Here is a 16,221-nt window from a genome sequence, read left to right on the forward strand (position 1 = left end):
ATAATAATAATAATAATAATAAAACATTCAGAAATCAAAGACCGCATCTTAAATAAATACTTAAGTTTGGTTTTGGGCTTTACAACTTACTTGGAAAAAAATCTAATAAAGCCAAAGTTGTCTACAGTGTTCAGTAAAAATAATCATTTAGAAACACAAATTCTTTTTTTCCTTATTTATTTTCTGAAAATGTCAGGGAGAGCCATACTGGAGAACAAAAAGGTCCATAACTCTGGAAGAGTATGTGTAATTTGAAGAAAATCTGTTAGTCTGAAAAGATGACACTAGCACTGAGGTTCACATTGTAGTTGAACAGTGAAGCTAAGTGAAAATTAGAGGTTGCTTTTGCTGGTGTGACTATGCAGAACACTGTGGTGAGTCGGTCAGAACTCCAAAGAACGCAGAGTCGTACTCCAGGTGATTCAACTCGTACTTGCGGTTTATTTAAATAATTGAGTGTGGTTCCTGAAATTAAACAATACAGCGTCAGTGTCCGAATAAACTGACTGAAGTAGCATCACACATACTGAATAACTGCACATTTCTACATAAATACACGACACAAAAAAAATCCACCGTGTATAACTCTTAAGTGTGCACGTGAACAGAGCATGCTATTAATTAAGGGTAAAACTAAAATACTCTGCTAAATAAACGATATTATTAATATGTAACATCACTTACTTGTATTTCCACGCACACACATCGAGGAGTAACAATAAACGGCAAACAGCAAGTTAAAACAAAATGCGAACATAAACTATACTCCCTTTCCACTCTACTCTTTTTTTTTCTCTCTTTTTCGTCTGCATGCTGCAGCTGCTCTAAGCCCCGCCCCTTAAAGGCTCAGCATGGCAGTTTGTTATACAGCCTTTTCCACAGCCGCCCCTGTATTCACCTGTGAATACGAATATCAAGAAAAAGGCTGAATAAAAGGAGGTGATTAATCATCATTAGGCAGGGCAGGTAGGCTGACAAGCCTTGCCACGGGTCGAATGTAGGTTCGTCCCTTTACAGTCACTTCAGCAGATCTGATCCGGGTGTCTGGTCCAGGAAAAACTTGAGAGACTTTGCCCACAGGCCAGAGAGCTCGCGGAAGCTGGTTGTCCACGATCATGACCACATCTCCTACTTGTAGATTTGCTGAGTCAGTCTGCCACTTCTGGCGGGCTTGGAGTCCTGGCAGGTAGTACTTCAGAAAGTTCTGCCAGAAATGGTCGGCTAGAATCTGGCTGTGCCTCCATCTTCTCCGCCCAAGAATCTCCGGGCTGTCGTAGATGACTTGCGGCAGCGAAGCATCCCGCCGTCCCATGAGGAGATAGTTAGGGGTCACTGGGTCAGGATCTGCTACTTCAGATGAGATGTAACCTAGGGGTTTTGAGTTAAGCATCCCCTCGATTTCAATCAGAACGGTGTGCAGCACCTCTTCAGTGACGATTTGGGCTCCAATGATGACTTGAAGAGCAGTCTTTAGCGAGCGAATTTCACGCTCCCAGCAACCTCCAAAGTGCGGGGAACCAGGAGGATTGAAAATGAACTTGATTTGCTGGCAAGCTAGCTGCTCTTTGAGGTCAGGGTGAAGAGCTTGAAATGCTTCCTGCAGCTCACGTTCTCCTCCTCTGAAGTTTGTCCCCTGGTCACAGAGGATCTCCTTGGGTTTCCCACGCCTGGCTACAAAGCGTCTCAGAGCCATTAAGAAAGCATCTGTGTCCATACTCGGGATCAAATCAAGGTGCACTGCTCTTGTAGTTAGACATTTAAACAGTATTCCCCACCTTTTCTCATGACTGCGTCGGATCTTGATGGTGTATGGCCCAAAACAATCCACCCCCGTGGAATAAAATGCCGGCTTGAATAGACGCAGTCTGGCTGGAGGGAGATCCGCCATCCGGGGTGGGTTAGGTTGACCTTTCCACCTCTTGCACTCAGCGCAGGATCTCTGATGGCGGCGTACTGCTTCACGTCCACGTAGCACCCAATATCTCCTTCTGATCTCAGCGAACACCCTTTCTGGCCCAGGATGTTGAAGCTTCCTATCATAATCTTGTATGATGAGTTGGGTCAGAGCGTGTCTGGGGTCCAGAACAATAGGGTGAACTTCATCTACAGCCAGTTCAGGATTCCGGCGTAGACGGCCTCCTACTCTGATGAGCCCTGTTTTTTCATCAAACTCAGGTGCAAGTAAAAGAAGACAACTAGATTTGGCAATAGGTTTACCGGCCATTAACAGGGTGATTTCCTCCAAGAATGATTCCCTTTGGGCTCGTTGTAGAGCTTCCATCTCAGCAGCAGCATAGGAATCAGCAGTGATAGGGTGGTTGGGGTCAGCCGCCCCGTGAAGGTGATGTACGATGGCCTCCAAGTAGCTGTCCCAAGTTTGGTGCTGGCGTGGATCTGGAACACTGGAGCTGGACACAGTTAGACAAACAGCTTGTCGTTTCAGCTCACCTTCAGGATTACTCTGGGGTGGAGGTGATAGGTCAGGCCAGTAACCTGGAGCTAGTTTCAGGAATTCAGGTCCATCGGTCCATCTACTGCCTTTGCAGATGTCTTGGATAGTGAGGCCACGAGTAATATCATCTGCTGGGTTGTCTCTTGAGGGCACATATCTCCACGTGGAAGCTTCCGTCATATCTTGTATTTCTGCCACACGAGTGCCCACAAAAACCTTGTATCTGCAGGAGTCTGAACCCAACCAGGTTAGGACTGTGGCTGAGTCAGACCACAAGGTACAGCTGCGTATGGGAAGAGTTAACTCAGAGCTGACGACTTTGCAGAGCTGAGCACCTGTTAGAGCGGCACACAACTCTAACCGAGGAACAGATTGCTGCTTCTTTGGAGCAACACGAGATCGAGCTGCAAGGAAGGCAACCTCGACTTCTCCTTCTGGACTCTCTGTTCTGAGATAAGCCACTGATCCATATGCCTGTTCAGAGGCATCACAGAATACATGGATATCTCTCATACAGTTGGGCTGGTCTAATCTGTGTCTGGTGTAGCACCTAGGCAGTGTGATCTTGTGCAACTGTTCCAGCTCTGCTTCCCATACATGCCACTTCTGCAGCAGCTCCTCAGGGAGTTGTGGGTCATCCCAATCCCTCTGCTTCTCCCACAGGTGGCGTACAATAACTTTGGCTCGGGTGGTATAAGGCACTATGTAGCCAAGAGGATCATACTGGCTAGCTAAAACTCTATAGATGTTCCTCATAGTTGCCACTGAGCAATCGATTCGTCTGTGTTTGTAAGTGAGGGTGTCAGACTTACAGTTCCAGTGTAGCCCAAGAGCTGGCTCTTGGATGTCGGACTGACCTTGACTGAGCCACAGCTCACAACTGGATGACCTGAGGTCTGGAGGAAGATGGCAGATAACATCTGGATTATTACTGGCCCACTGCCTCAACTCGAATCCCCCATCGGCCAGAAGGTGGCGCAGTTTGTTAATGAGTGTCTTGGCGGCTATTGGACATGTGAGACTCTGTAAGCAGTTGTCCACATAGAAGGACTTGTTAATGGCAACACGAACATCTTCTTCTGGTTGGCTGTGGTCTATGACATGTTTCTGCAACGCGAACGTTGCACAACAAGGGCTGCAAGTAGTTCCAAATGGAAGTACTTGCCACTCGTAGACATCAGGGGGCTTGTCTCGGTTCATGTCCCGCCACAGAAACCGAAGCAGGGGTCGATCTGCCGGTAGGAGCCTCACTTGGTGGAACATGCCACGAATATCGCTGCTGAAGGCCACAGCATGTTCCCTGAAACGTAGGAGCACCGCTAGCAAGGCAGGGCCGAGAGTGGGACCTGGTAAGAGGAGTTGATTTAGGTTGTAACCTTGATGTTGGAATGAACAGTTGTACACCACCCGGTTCTTCCCATTATGTTGAACCATGTGATGGGGTATATACCAAGCTTCACCAATGGTGTCAGACTGATGGTCCACCAACTTCACTACATATCCAGATTCTACAAGCTTCTCAATCTCCATCTGATAAGCAGCAGCTTGTTCTGGCGACTTGGCTAGGCGCTTCTCTGTGCTTCTCAGGAGAGGCAACACGGCTTCTGGTGTGGAGTTCAGTAGAGGCATGTTCTTGATTCGAAGAAGGGGTGTGGCATAACGCTCAACACCACTGACATTGACTCTCACCGTCTGTTTTTTGCAGGAGCCCGACTGCTTCGTGATCTTGTCGTGACCTAACTGCTAACTTCTCACTGCGGTAAGGGAGCACATCCATCTGCCATAACTTCTCTACACAGGAGAACAGCTCTGTGGGTGATGATGTAGACGTGAAGAGACAGTGACTCACATTCGTGATGGATTCCATGGCTTGTGCTGGTCCCTGTAGTGTCCAACCGAGGAGAGTCTTCACTGCTGCTGGCCCACCAGGTGATCCCAGTCTGACTGGCTCCACAGGTGTTATGAGGTGTGTGTAATCGGCGCCAATCAGCAACATGGGGCGGACTCTGTTTAAAGGAGGAAGAGGCAAACCTGACAAATGTTTATACTTCTCCTGGAGTGAGACAACTGGATGGGAATGCTCTGCTAAACTCAGTTGCTCGGCTGTAAAGGCATTCTGGATGCTGTACACTTTGTCAGGGTTGGCTGCTGGGGAAATTGTGAAAGACACAGCCGCCCCGTGGAGCTTCTCCACTTCTTGTCTGATTGTACGAAGAGCTAACACCTCTTTGCTTCCTTTAAGGCCCAACTGTTTGGCAGCAGGCTGAAGCAGGATTGTCCGCTCAGAGCCATCGTCTAAGACGGCATACGTCTCAAGGGACTTGTCACCATTTCTCAGGACTACCTTACTGATCTTCAGTAGCACCTTGCAGTTGTAAACTGGTCGGTCAACATACATGACTTTGTTGGCAGTGTTAACAAGGCAACTTTCTGCTGAAGGTGAAACTGATGTTGGTTCCTCCTCTGCTCTCTCATTCACCTCATGCAGCACTAGCAGATGTCTCCTACCACAGGTTTTGCAGGGAGCTTTAAGTGTACACTTTGCCGCTTGGTGATTACGTCCACAACGCCAACACTTATTATTCGTTTTAATCCATGTCACCTTCTGTTCTTTGCTCAAGGTCTTAAAGTTAGAACAGTTGTTCAGGAAGTGCTTGTCGTTGTCACAATAGGGACAGTAAGCCGTAACCTTCTCTATTCCCTTTGACTTGTTGACAACATATCCAGGTGTAGGTGGTGCTGCTACACTATTTGATCCAGATACCTTCTCAGTACCCAGGAGGATAGTAGCAGTCTTACTTGAGAGTTTGGAAGTGCGCTTGGTATCAGGCTTCTTGTTAAACGACTCCTCTCTCCTCGGGGGCTTCATGCTGTCTTCCTGAACTTCCAGCTCATATTCTAGCCAATCAGCAAAGTCAATGAGGGTAGGAATGGCTACTCTCAGGGGATGGATAAATCTCTTAAAGCTGGCATTGAGGTCATAGGGAAGTTTACTTAAGAGTCTTGAAACATGAGAGCCACAGACTAACTCGATTTGACCTCTCTGCCCCAGTTGTTCCAACATGCCTACTAGTGACCGCACGTTGAGGGCAAACAGACGAAAGCTCTTCACATCACCACAGCGTATATTTGGACCATCCATTAACTCTGCAATCCGTTGCACTGCAAGCTTGTGGGGCTGTCCATACATCTTCGTGAGAGCCAACATTGTATCAGTGTAAGGTTGCCTTGAGTTGCAGTAGGAGTCTGCTACAAGTGAAGCTTCTTCACACTGGAGATGATCAGTGAGGATCTGGTATTTGTATCTTTCAGTAGCATCGCCTGGTAATAGATTCTCTAAGGCAATCTTCGTGCGTGCAAACTCTCTGGGATCTGGTGATGTAAATCTGGGGATAGTGGGCTTCGGCCCCCTGTATGTGGTCTCTCTCTGTGGCTCATTAAAGCTGGGAACTTGGACAAATGAAGAATCTCTATGTGAATAGGAAGGTGCGCTCTGTTGTGGTGTGTCTGCGTAATACAGGCTATGAGGCAGACCACCAGATGTTTGGGAAACTCTAGGATTTGTGAAATCTAATGGCAGGTTTCTTCGGGAGCTGAATGTTGGATATTGTAGCTGCTGGTATGCTGGAGAATTGGTAGGGGGTTGGTAAGGTCCATAACCACCGCTGTACACACTTTGAGGTGGAGGAGGTGGGAACAGAGGCTGATGGGCGGCTGGCTGGGACTGTAAAGCAACCATCAGGCTCTGAAACTGTTTACGAAGCTCAGCGTTTTCTTGGCGCATCTCTTCGAGAGCAGCACTAAACTCTGGAACTTGGCTGGTCTGCTGCTCCCCGGTGACTTGCTCCATAGATTGACAAAGCTCTCGTTCTTGCTCCATATCATCCCTCAAATCCATCATGTCGAAGCTCTGACTAATGGGTGGTGATGGAGATCTGGCAGTTGGACGCTCTAGTCCGCTTTGCTCATCTGATGGTTCCCCCGCAGCTGCTGTCTGGGATCTACTCTGAGCTCCAGGTCCACTTAGGTCATAATCTGACAGGTAGGAAGGAACTGACATTCGTCGTTTGGGTCGAGTGTCCAATGCCTTTGACTCTGAATTCTGCATCTTTTAAACAGTAGTCTGCTATCCGGCTCGAAGGACCATTGAAAATTAGAGGTTGCTTTTGCTGGTGTGACTATGCAGAACACTGTGGTGAGTCGGTCAGAACTCCAAAGAACGCAGAGTCGTACTCCAGGTGATTCAACTCGTACTTGCGGTTTATTTAAATAATTGAGTGTGGTTCCTGAAATTAAACAATACAGCGTCAGTGTCCGAATAAACTGACTGAAGTAGCATCACACATACTGAATAACTGCACATTTCTACATAAATACACGACACAAAAAAAATCCACCGTGTATAACTCTTAAGTGTGCACGTGAACAGAGCATGCTATTAATTAAGGGTAAAACTAAAATACTCTGCTAAATAAACGATATTATTAATATGTAACATCACTTACTTGTATTTCCACGCACACACATCGAGGAGTAACAATAAACGGCAAACAGCAAGTTAAAACAAAATGCGAACATAAACTATACTCCCTTTCCACTCTACTCTTTTTTTTTCTCTCTTTTTCGTCTGCATGCTGCAGCTGCTCTAAGCCCCGCCCCTTAAAGGCTCAGCATGGCAGTTTGTTATACAGCCTTTTCCACACTAAGCATGCAAACAAATTTACAAAAGAATGTTTTAGATCAAAGTATATTCTTGTGTTAGAACAGTCAACTCAAAGTCTGGACATAAATACATTTGCTAATCTCTGATAAGACTGGAAATTTATGTTCATATACAGCCGGTAGAGACGTACGACAAAAGACTTTCAAATGTGAATGCTGCAAAATGTGGTTTCACAAATGTCGAAACAATGGGTGCTAAACCTAGAAATAAATTTTTTTGTAAAAGAAAAAGAAAACCCATATATTTCTTCAACTTCAAAATCATGAACTACTTTGTACTGCTTAGTTACTTACAATCCCAATGAGATACTTTGAAGTTTGTAATTTTGACATAATAAAACGCAAAGAAGCCAGTGTAAGTGTATGCAGGCATTTATTAGATATTCCATTTCCATTCCATTTCAGTTTTCTTTTTACTTTTTAAACAATCATTTTTATTTTTTCTGGCAGCAAATTCAAATTTATTGGACAAGTCAATTTGTCACTGTCAAAGTCCCAGCTCACGCAAAGCTTAGTTAGCAAAAAAGAAATTGTTATTTTGATAGGCTCAGTGGAAGCAGGACCAGCTGAGGGAGGGATAGACACCGTAGGGGGTCTTTTAGCTCACAAGACTTATGTCCTGGGGCCCTCTCACATTCAGGTGTAAAACCCCTCAGCATGCACAACAGGACTAACATTACTTGGGACTTGCAGCGCCACAGTGTCTGCAGCAGCTGAAGTAGAGTCAACCTCACACCAAGTCATGTGTAGAAATATTGTGAAAATTTAACAGATTTGCATCTCATCCATATTTTTTCCATAAAGTAATAAATGTGCAACGGAATTTTTAAGCTGCACGTTGCATTAAGTGCATTGAGTAGGCAACCCCAATAATGCATAAATGGCACAGTTCATGTGCAGGTATTTTTGTAGATTTCATTGTAACTTTAAGTCGGTTTTACATGGCAGGAAATTTGAAGCTTAATTTGTGATTTCAAGGATTTTTGCACAGTTTTCAACCGGGTGCAGGTGGTGCTCAAGCATAAGATACACCAGACGATCAACAAAAGATTCCCCTCCAACTGTTTGTTGGAGTCTTCTTCCTGTTCAGCAGCATGGCGGATATAAAAATCACACACGTTCCTTTGGCTCTTTATACTCTGTATCTGGGAAGGGCTTCCTGGGGGCTAAATCTCTGCCTCTTTGTGGGATTTTCAGGTCAAATGAAACAGCCTGTTGCTGAAGCATTTCCCACCACAGCTCTATCAGATTCACATTAAAAACTGAATTTTCTCACATGAAGATCAACTTTATTAAAAACTGTGGATACATTTGCAGATGATCTTTACTCAAAGATTGCTAAGTGGGTAGGAAGTACGCAGACACATAAAAGAAAGAAGCAAAAAGTCACATTAAGATTTAAAATTTTAAAACTAAGTTTTTATTCTCTAAGTAAGAATATGAAATAAAAAAACATATTTTTTACAATGAATAAGAAGCACTTCTCTGATTCTCAGAGAATTTTTTTTCAGCAGCCTCATTAGTGTCATGGCTGATTTCCTCTAATATCTTGAGCCTTGGTCTCCTTGCGAGATCCGTGGAAGCGGATCTGTCGAGTAGAGTGACGACGATGGGAGCTGTTTGACACATGTGTACTCTTACAGTGAGAGGGCATGCATAATGTATACGGCCTTAACCAAACATCCACTGCCCCGGACTCTGCTGGGTTGTTATCTGGTGTACGACTCAGCTCTCTTCCTGAGTGGGACGCTGTATCACATTCCTGGACGCCTTGCTTCCCCTGCTGTTTGCATGTCGGTACTCACAAGCTGCAGGGAAGGGCACATAAATATAAATAGCCAGCAACACTCTCAGGTTCTTTCTTGGCTGATTTGGGATCTAGATGTTTATTCTTGTCATCTATACTCTGAATCTTGAGAGAGAGAAATTATGTTGGATTCAAAGTAGAGAATGGTTTGTCTTTGGAATCATTCTGTGGTCTATTTTTAAATCTCACAGTATGCACTTATAGCTGCATTTTCAACAGTGGCAGGCTAACATAAAGCTTTATCACAATCCAATCTACTTCAAGTCCTAAATGGACCAGTTTCAAGGATGCCGACCCACAAAACTCAATTTGAGCCGCTGATGGTCTGTCATCAAGGCCTCTTGTAAAAGTAGCTAATGCTCACATCAGTATTGTCTGCCAGGGGTTGAGAGTTTTCGAGGCTTCCGCTGAAAGGGAATCATACCCAAGGTGCTTTCTAAGGCCCATTTAACTACCTTTTTACACTCCATGTGCATTATATGACCGCCTTGTGGTTTCAGCCAACTGTGGGGCTTGCCTGAAAATGAACCCCCCGACTGCGAGGAGCTGACTTATGTCTGTGTGTTTACATCTGTCATGAAAAGGCCAGACTCAGCACCATAACTGAGACTCCTTAGCCTGTGTAAAAGTTGGGATATTTCTCTCAAGTACAGAAGTACCTTCTGAACAGCTTCTGTCTGATAGTCCAAGAGCGAAAGAGAGTTATTAGATTTTTGAACCTAAAAAACTTTTCAGACAAACAGACCTGTAGAATATAGAGCACTGAACACATAACACTTATTCTCAAAAAAGGCAAGATTTCCCCATGTTGCCATGCTAGCTTTAGTGTGATTAGACAGATTTGGTGAAATGTTTTATAAAATAATTCTTGTTCTTGTTTGTAATTGTAGTTGTTATCTTTGGAATTTGAAATTATATTACAGCTGTTTATTTTAACATTTTTTTTACGAATATTGTTTTTATTAAGCAATGCATATTTAATTTTTCTGAAAAAAACACAGCAAGCTAAATGCAAAACAGAAATCAGTACATTTTGGTCATTAAATCAAACTTATCAATGTGAAGTCAAACATGGAAAATACGAGAAGATTTGTGGGAAGTTTAAAATCCTTTAGAAACACAACTGTAAGTATAATTAATATGTAATGTATCATTGACTAATTGAAAATGTGCAATAAGTGGGGACATAAAGTAAGTTTCATTGTGCCATCCAAGAAAAATCCCCATCTTAGAATAAAAGTCTAACAAGTTTTTTTCTGCTTTTTTCCCCACATCTGTCAAGAGTTTGTGCTTATCCCACAGTGATCATACCATTTATGCAAATGATGACACCAAATCTTTAAACCACCCTATTGTTAAAATTTCCCATTTGCACTATGATGTTTTAAATATGTGGGAGGTTTCTGGACCTCTGCTGTCACCTTCAGCCTTGCTGTGGAGGAGGAAAAAGCATCAGTATTTTTACAACTCTGAGCAACATGAAAGGATACAAGTGAAGAGAGAGTTACACTGCATAATAATGTTAACCTGGTGTTGCATTTTGAGTGGATACCTTGACTTGAGCAGTCAGACGAAATCCCACAAAAAAGGGCTCTCTTACAGACCATTTTGAGTCAATTTCACTGAGATTTTAAAGCCCTAAAATGATCATTTTAAATAATCATGTAACAATTGTAAAAACTAATTCTGAACTATATGAACTGCTGCTCCTCCTCACAAACAAAATGCTTTGACGCTTCTTCTAATGCCTGAAAGATAGATATAAAATTTAAAGTGAAATAAGTACAACATACTTTGGTACTTCAGCAACCAGCACAAACAATGATTCACTTTGGAGGTGTGCAAATATCCTCATTGAAGCCCTAACCTCTAATGGGAAGATCTTAAACTCAGTTGCTTGGCTAAAAATGATTAGCAATACAAGCCAATTTCACACTTGCTTTCTTAGGAATATATGCATTCAAACTCTGTAGCCACACATTAAATAACATAAACTATTGTACTTCATATGAAAGATTAGATAGAAACTGCCATAGTGGAGATAACCAGTTTCATACTGCAGTTCTGAGGTATTTTATTTGTGCAACAGTCAGTGGATGTTTTTAGTTTGGTTTTCAGAAACTTGAGTATAGATAGAACGCATCATCAATAGTACCTCGTGATTGTGTCTTTTTCTATACCTTGACAGTACAACTATATTTGCAGTGACAGAGAAGTGTGTAAAAAATAATTTGTTTTGTGAAGAACTACAAAACATGACAACAGCAATCTTGGTTTAATGTACAATTCACCCAGGGAAAGTGTGCCATGGATTTGATCCAGCTATGTGTAACACAGTAAGAGTTGCGGGATGTAAGTATAAGAAGTGCAGAGGTCGCGGAAGCTTCCTCTCTCATTTTCAGTTGATTGTGAGAGAAAATGCAGAGAGCAGGTTCGAGTTTTCGACTGCTTATTTTTTATAGAGTAGCCAGGAAAAGCAGCCAGAAGTGAGAGCTGAAGCCAGGAGGATTTCTTCGGTGGCCCAGCCCAGGGGCCAAAGCAGTATCTGTCAAAAGCATAAACATAGGGGACCTCCAAACCCACAGGTTTCCACTCAGCCAATCACCACCCATCAAATATACCACCGTCATTGCACCACTTGCATTCACTACTGTTCAAAAACCTTCTCTTTCCCTCCAACAGTTTATGGAAACCCACATTTTGGGCACATCACAAACCCAACGCGCTGTATGTTATGATTTTATAGTCATTTACTAATTAAGCAGAACAGGAACTGTACAGTATTGGTCCTGAAATGCAGATGATTACTGGGAAAAAGAACTCTAGATAGACATGGCAAAACATTGTGTGTCAGTCAAGCAGTAAATTTTTACCCACTCTGAACGGTCATGCCAATGTATACTAAAGAGTGGATGTAATGTACTTCCAGAAAACCTGTTTTGACTTTATGCAGTGATTTTTGCCCATTTCAATCATACCATAAATAACTACATTTCCTGATTGTTTAACAATCCTATTGAGGAGGACAGAACGGACATTAGGCACTTACTATCACTTATACATCATGAATCAATGTGTGTGGGTGGGCACCCAGTAACCCATTATTTCTCTTTTTTAGAAGTAGTACACTTTGTATTATTCAGAGGTGAACACTGGACTAGCTCAGGCTCTATTTCAACACCAAAGAGTCTGTTTCTTGTAGCCACAACAGCCGCGTCCACCCACTTCTTCCTCTATCACTTCCAGAGACAAACAAAGATATCTCAGCTGGACCAAGATCAAAACGAAGGAAAAAGTAGAACAGATTTCAGAGAGGCCCACTTCTCCCCTGTAGTTATTTTAGAAGAAAGACTTAGAAAAATAGCTGCTAATATAAACACTTAAAATCATACTTAAAAAGAGATTATCGGACAAAGTAAAAAGTAATTTGTTATGATCTCGCATTTTCATTCTTGCAAATACAAAGGAATTTGGTAAATGAGTGTTCAGGTTGTGAATTCCCAAATAACTCTTACCTACACAACCAACCCAACTACCATCAAGGGCATAGGCTCAAACAAATTTTGTTCAGTAAAGACTTTATTGTAACTTCTACTTAATGAGGCTTTTTGCTGTAAATATCTACAATTTTGAAAATAACCTTAAATCCAAGGCAATAAAGTATGAAAGAATAGGATCCTACAAAAATAAATGTTCTACATGAAGTCTTGTCCAAATAAAGGTATCCTGTGCCATATGTGCGGGAATGCAGGAGAATCCCTCATGTCAGTCATGTCATATGTTTGGGCATTTTGGACATCATTCCTCTCCTACTCTGGTGGCCTGATCATTCCTCAACAATGGACGAGGGCTGACTCCAAGACACACAAACGTAGGTGGTGGAATGTGTCTCAGGTTGTGGTGTTATTTCCTACAGAGCAGCCTAAGAGGTGTCACGTCATTTAATTACACAAAGCCTACAACTCCAGTCTGTATTTAAACCCATGGCCTTCATCTGGTTCAGCGTAGTTACTTTTGCGAGAAAAAATATGAATATGATCTTTTGTTTGCACAACTTTAATTAGGTCTTAATTAATATTGTCATCTCAAGAGCAGGCGTCAAATCAGGCTGGCAAATTAAGACGACATTGTGTCAGTGGAAGGCGTTTCGATTTCAATGCAAACTGAAAAGGGAGACAGCCGACAGAGAGGGAGAATTACTCCCTTTATGTAAACACAATGAAATGAATCCTGTAGCCTCATGCATGCATATTGCTAACATGACAAGACAACATCTGTTTTTGCAGGGCCTCCACATTCAGCCGGCAGAGAAAATTATGTTTTATCAAGGAACTAATATTTCCTCCTAGTGGTGTTAAAAGATTGCTAAAGGTTTTGAATTGCACAAGTTGAACCTTTTACTTGTTGAAATTGCACGTTACCCCGGTGATGGCCTTGTCTTTGTCATTACAGAGTGCATTGAATGCTGAAACTATATACCACTGAAGGAAGTCAGTATGTTTGGTGGAGAAAATATACCCTTTTTTCATTCTTTTTCATAATCATCCTATTTCAAACTGAACAGATAGAAAATGCACACGTGCGCAGCATAGCAGGGTGGGAAAGAGCAACTCCCATAAATGTCACATTTGTAAAGGACTCTTGTGCTAAACATTAGGACGATGGGGTCTTGCTGCCACCTCACATTCCCATTTCCAGACACACAAAACCAGAAGTATTCTCCAGGGTCGAGTGAACACCACATGAACGCCGCCTTTGTCCTCTGTGACTGTGGCACCATCTCCTATGAACACTGTGCTCCTTTCCTGCAAACACCAACGTGTCACCCAGGAGGTGTCAGGCCAAATGTGAGCGTAACAGTGATATCAGACAATTTATATGGTTTATATTTCCAAGCATATTGTGTAAACATTTCTCTTTAGTTGTGTCGCCTGGTTCGGTGTTGGACTACGTGCTGTATTGAAGGGTGGGAGTCAATTCAAGGTTTGCTCCACTCTGAGCTCACTTTGGAAACGCAAGGTCGCATTGTATTTGAGAAGCAAGCATGAAATTTTTTTTACAGACACTCCCATTTACTAAATTTACAAACAGATGTAGGTGGGTCAGGTTTTTAATAATTTGTTTTGCTTAGAGGAAAATTTTCTGTTTTTCCATTTGTATTAATTCAGCCAAAAAGACAAAGTTTTCTGCATTTGTTCAATAAATTACAAAAGTAAGACTTTTTTCATTGTTTAGTAAATTATTATTTTTAAGTGTTTGCTGTCCCAATGTTGTTGCTGTTTATGCTTCTGTAGGTCTCTGCAAGTGTGCTGATTTTTATCCTCTCAAATGCCTGAAACCTATTTTTATTCTATTGTTAAAAAAGGTACATTTCAAAAGTAAAAAAAAACTGAGTTGAAAAAAATCTTTATGCTTACAGATTACATCTTGCTTTCAACTGGTGCATCTGGTACTATCAAATGCATTATTTAGAAAACAGGTTCTTTATATAACATTAAAAAAAATGAAAATTAAAATAATCCTCACTACTCTAAAATATATCCCTCTAGTAATGCTTTACTTTGGGACTCTGAGGAAACATGGAATTATTTTTTTGGGACGTATCTCAGTAACTACATACAAATTATAACAAGTGAGTAACAGCTGAGACTCAACAGCTGGAGTGTATTGAAATCACAGGAAAATCATGTGAAAATATTATGGCCAGAGAGTATATTGAAACAATGTGGTTGGACACTAAGCTGACTATAAAAAGTAGATTTTCACTCTTAAGGAATGTTTGCATCTTTGTGGTTTTGGATATTTAATATTTTAGAATACTGACCACAAGCATACCTCCAGAAATACTTGAAAAACATTGAAGACCCAGAAGCGCTGACTATCATGGACTTTCCCCCTCAGACACTTGACCTCAGTTCTGCTGAATATTTATGGGGGCACATGAAAGCCAAGGATTTCTGACATCACAGGAAACTCTTTGGCACAATGAGAGATTATTCTGTGAAACATGATATATCATGTTTTCCTGAAACTTCTGGATTCTGCTGCAGTTTCAACACATAAAGTTACCCATATATAAAAACGCTATCTTGGCAAATGCTTCTTTGCAAGGCATTTATCACCATAATGTGACTTAACTTCATGCAAAGAAGATACATGTTTGTTTTTTGAAATACTAAAATGAGAAGCAAGATGTGCATTTATTTAAACTCATTTGAGTCAATACATTGTAGGACCAGTTTTGCTACAGGTGCGATCAGGTTGAAGTGATATTTATCAATTAGAGGACTTTGAAAGACAATTGGTTGAACTGTGTTGTATAGGGGTATCAGATTAGCTGGGCTACATACTATAATGTACACTATAATTTTGGATAATGTAACTTCCACTTTAAAAGTTACATTAATATTACACATAGCATCCACACTAACCGTGCATTTTGTGGCTGTTGTGTTATGATGTGGAAAAATAAAATAAATCAACAGTCTGAAAACTTTTGCAATGGACTGCAAAAACCATACCAGGAATAATAATTATAAAATATCATCTTAAATTTTTAGTTGGAGTTTATTAAAGTGGCTCCATCCTATCACCTATGTTTGGCAACCAGACATATAGCTGGTGGGAACCACTTTTCCCAGAAGTCACATGACATGTTTCCAGTCTGCTGCCAATGCCAAACCCAATGGCCAACCTGCACACAGTCTACAGAGTACATGCAGCTGGTTTTACTCCAAAACATTCTGGGAATGAATCCACCAGAGCTGGTGTGAAAGTGTCTGTGTGTATGCCTACCTGTCTGTGTGGTTTAGCCTGCGTAAATGTGTGTATGTTCTTCATAATTAATACGTATGCACCATGCCAGCTGCCAGTGCCCACATCCAAATATTCAGCGAACCTCACTGGAGTGCAGCTTTTGCATGGCACAAGCCAAAAAATAAGCTTATCCCTCTGTCCAGCCGCAGCCTTGTAGCTGGACTGGTGGGCAGGCGCACTCCACCTCTTAAATAAAAACACAAAACCAAATACCTCAGCATACCTTGACCACAGTATTGCTGCAACACAATGTCCCACAGTGCTTTGGAAGTAATTTTGATCTGCTTTACCATTCGGAGGAAGCATTTATTTAAACGAAAAAATTGCTTGTAAAATTAGTCATATCCCTTGAGCATTTTCTTATAGTTACATCCACAAAGTTCATTTCATTTTGTTGGAATTTTATGTGAAGGACCAACATAAT

The 16,221-nt window shown here is 41.9% G+C and overlaps 2 protein-coding genes across 2 annotated transcripts; both read right to left on the reverse strand.

Annotated features, from left to right (window-relative positions):
- Positions 1 to 421: 421 nt before the first annotated feature.
- LOC116734823 (uncharacterized) lies at positions 422 to 4,192 on the reverse strand. The gene is made up of 2 exons (XM_032586333.1): positions 899 to 4,192; positions 422 to 465 (listed from the first exon to the last, which is right to left on the reverse strand). The coding sequence occupies exon 1, from the start codon at positions 4,079 to 4,081 to the stop codon at positions 944 to 946; it is 3,138 nt and encodes a 1,045-aa protein (XP_032442224.1). The 5' UTR covers positions 4,082 to 4,192; the 3' UTR covers positions 422 to 465; positions 899 to 943.
- On the reverse strand, positions 4,091 to 7,150 carry LOC116734824 (uncharacterized). Its single transcript, XM_032586335.1, has 2 exons — positions 6,958 to 7,150; positions 4,091 to 6,738 (listed from the first exon to the last, which is right to left on the reverse strand). Exon 2 carries the CDS (start codon positions 6,558 to 6,560, stop codon positions 4,116 to 4,118), a length of 2,445 nt encoding a protein of 814 aa, XP_032442226.1. The 5' UTR covers positions 6,561 to 6,738; positions 6,958 to 7,150; the 3' UTR covers positions 4,091 to 4,115.
- Positions 7,151 to 16,221: the final 9,071 nt, after the last annotated feature.

This window comes from Xiphophorus hellerii, chromosome 16, assembly GCF_003331165.1.
Source record: "Xiphophorus hellerii strain 12219 chromosome 16, Xiphophorus_hellerii-4.1, whole genome shotgun sequence".
Taxonomy (NCBI): Eukaryota; Metazoa; Chordata; class Actinopteri; order Cyprinodontiformes; family Poeciliidae; genus Xiphophorus; species Xiphophorus hellerii.

Coding starts and splice junctions, on each gene's coding strand:
- LOC116734823 (XM_032586333.1), bottom strand. CDS start 4,081: ATGCCTCTACTGAACTCCACACCAGAAGCCGTGTTGCCTCTCCTGAGA.
- LOC116734824 (XM_032586335.1), bottom strand. CDS start 6,560: ATGCAGAATTCAGAGTCAAAGGCATTGGACACTCGACCCAAACGACGA.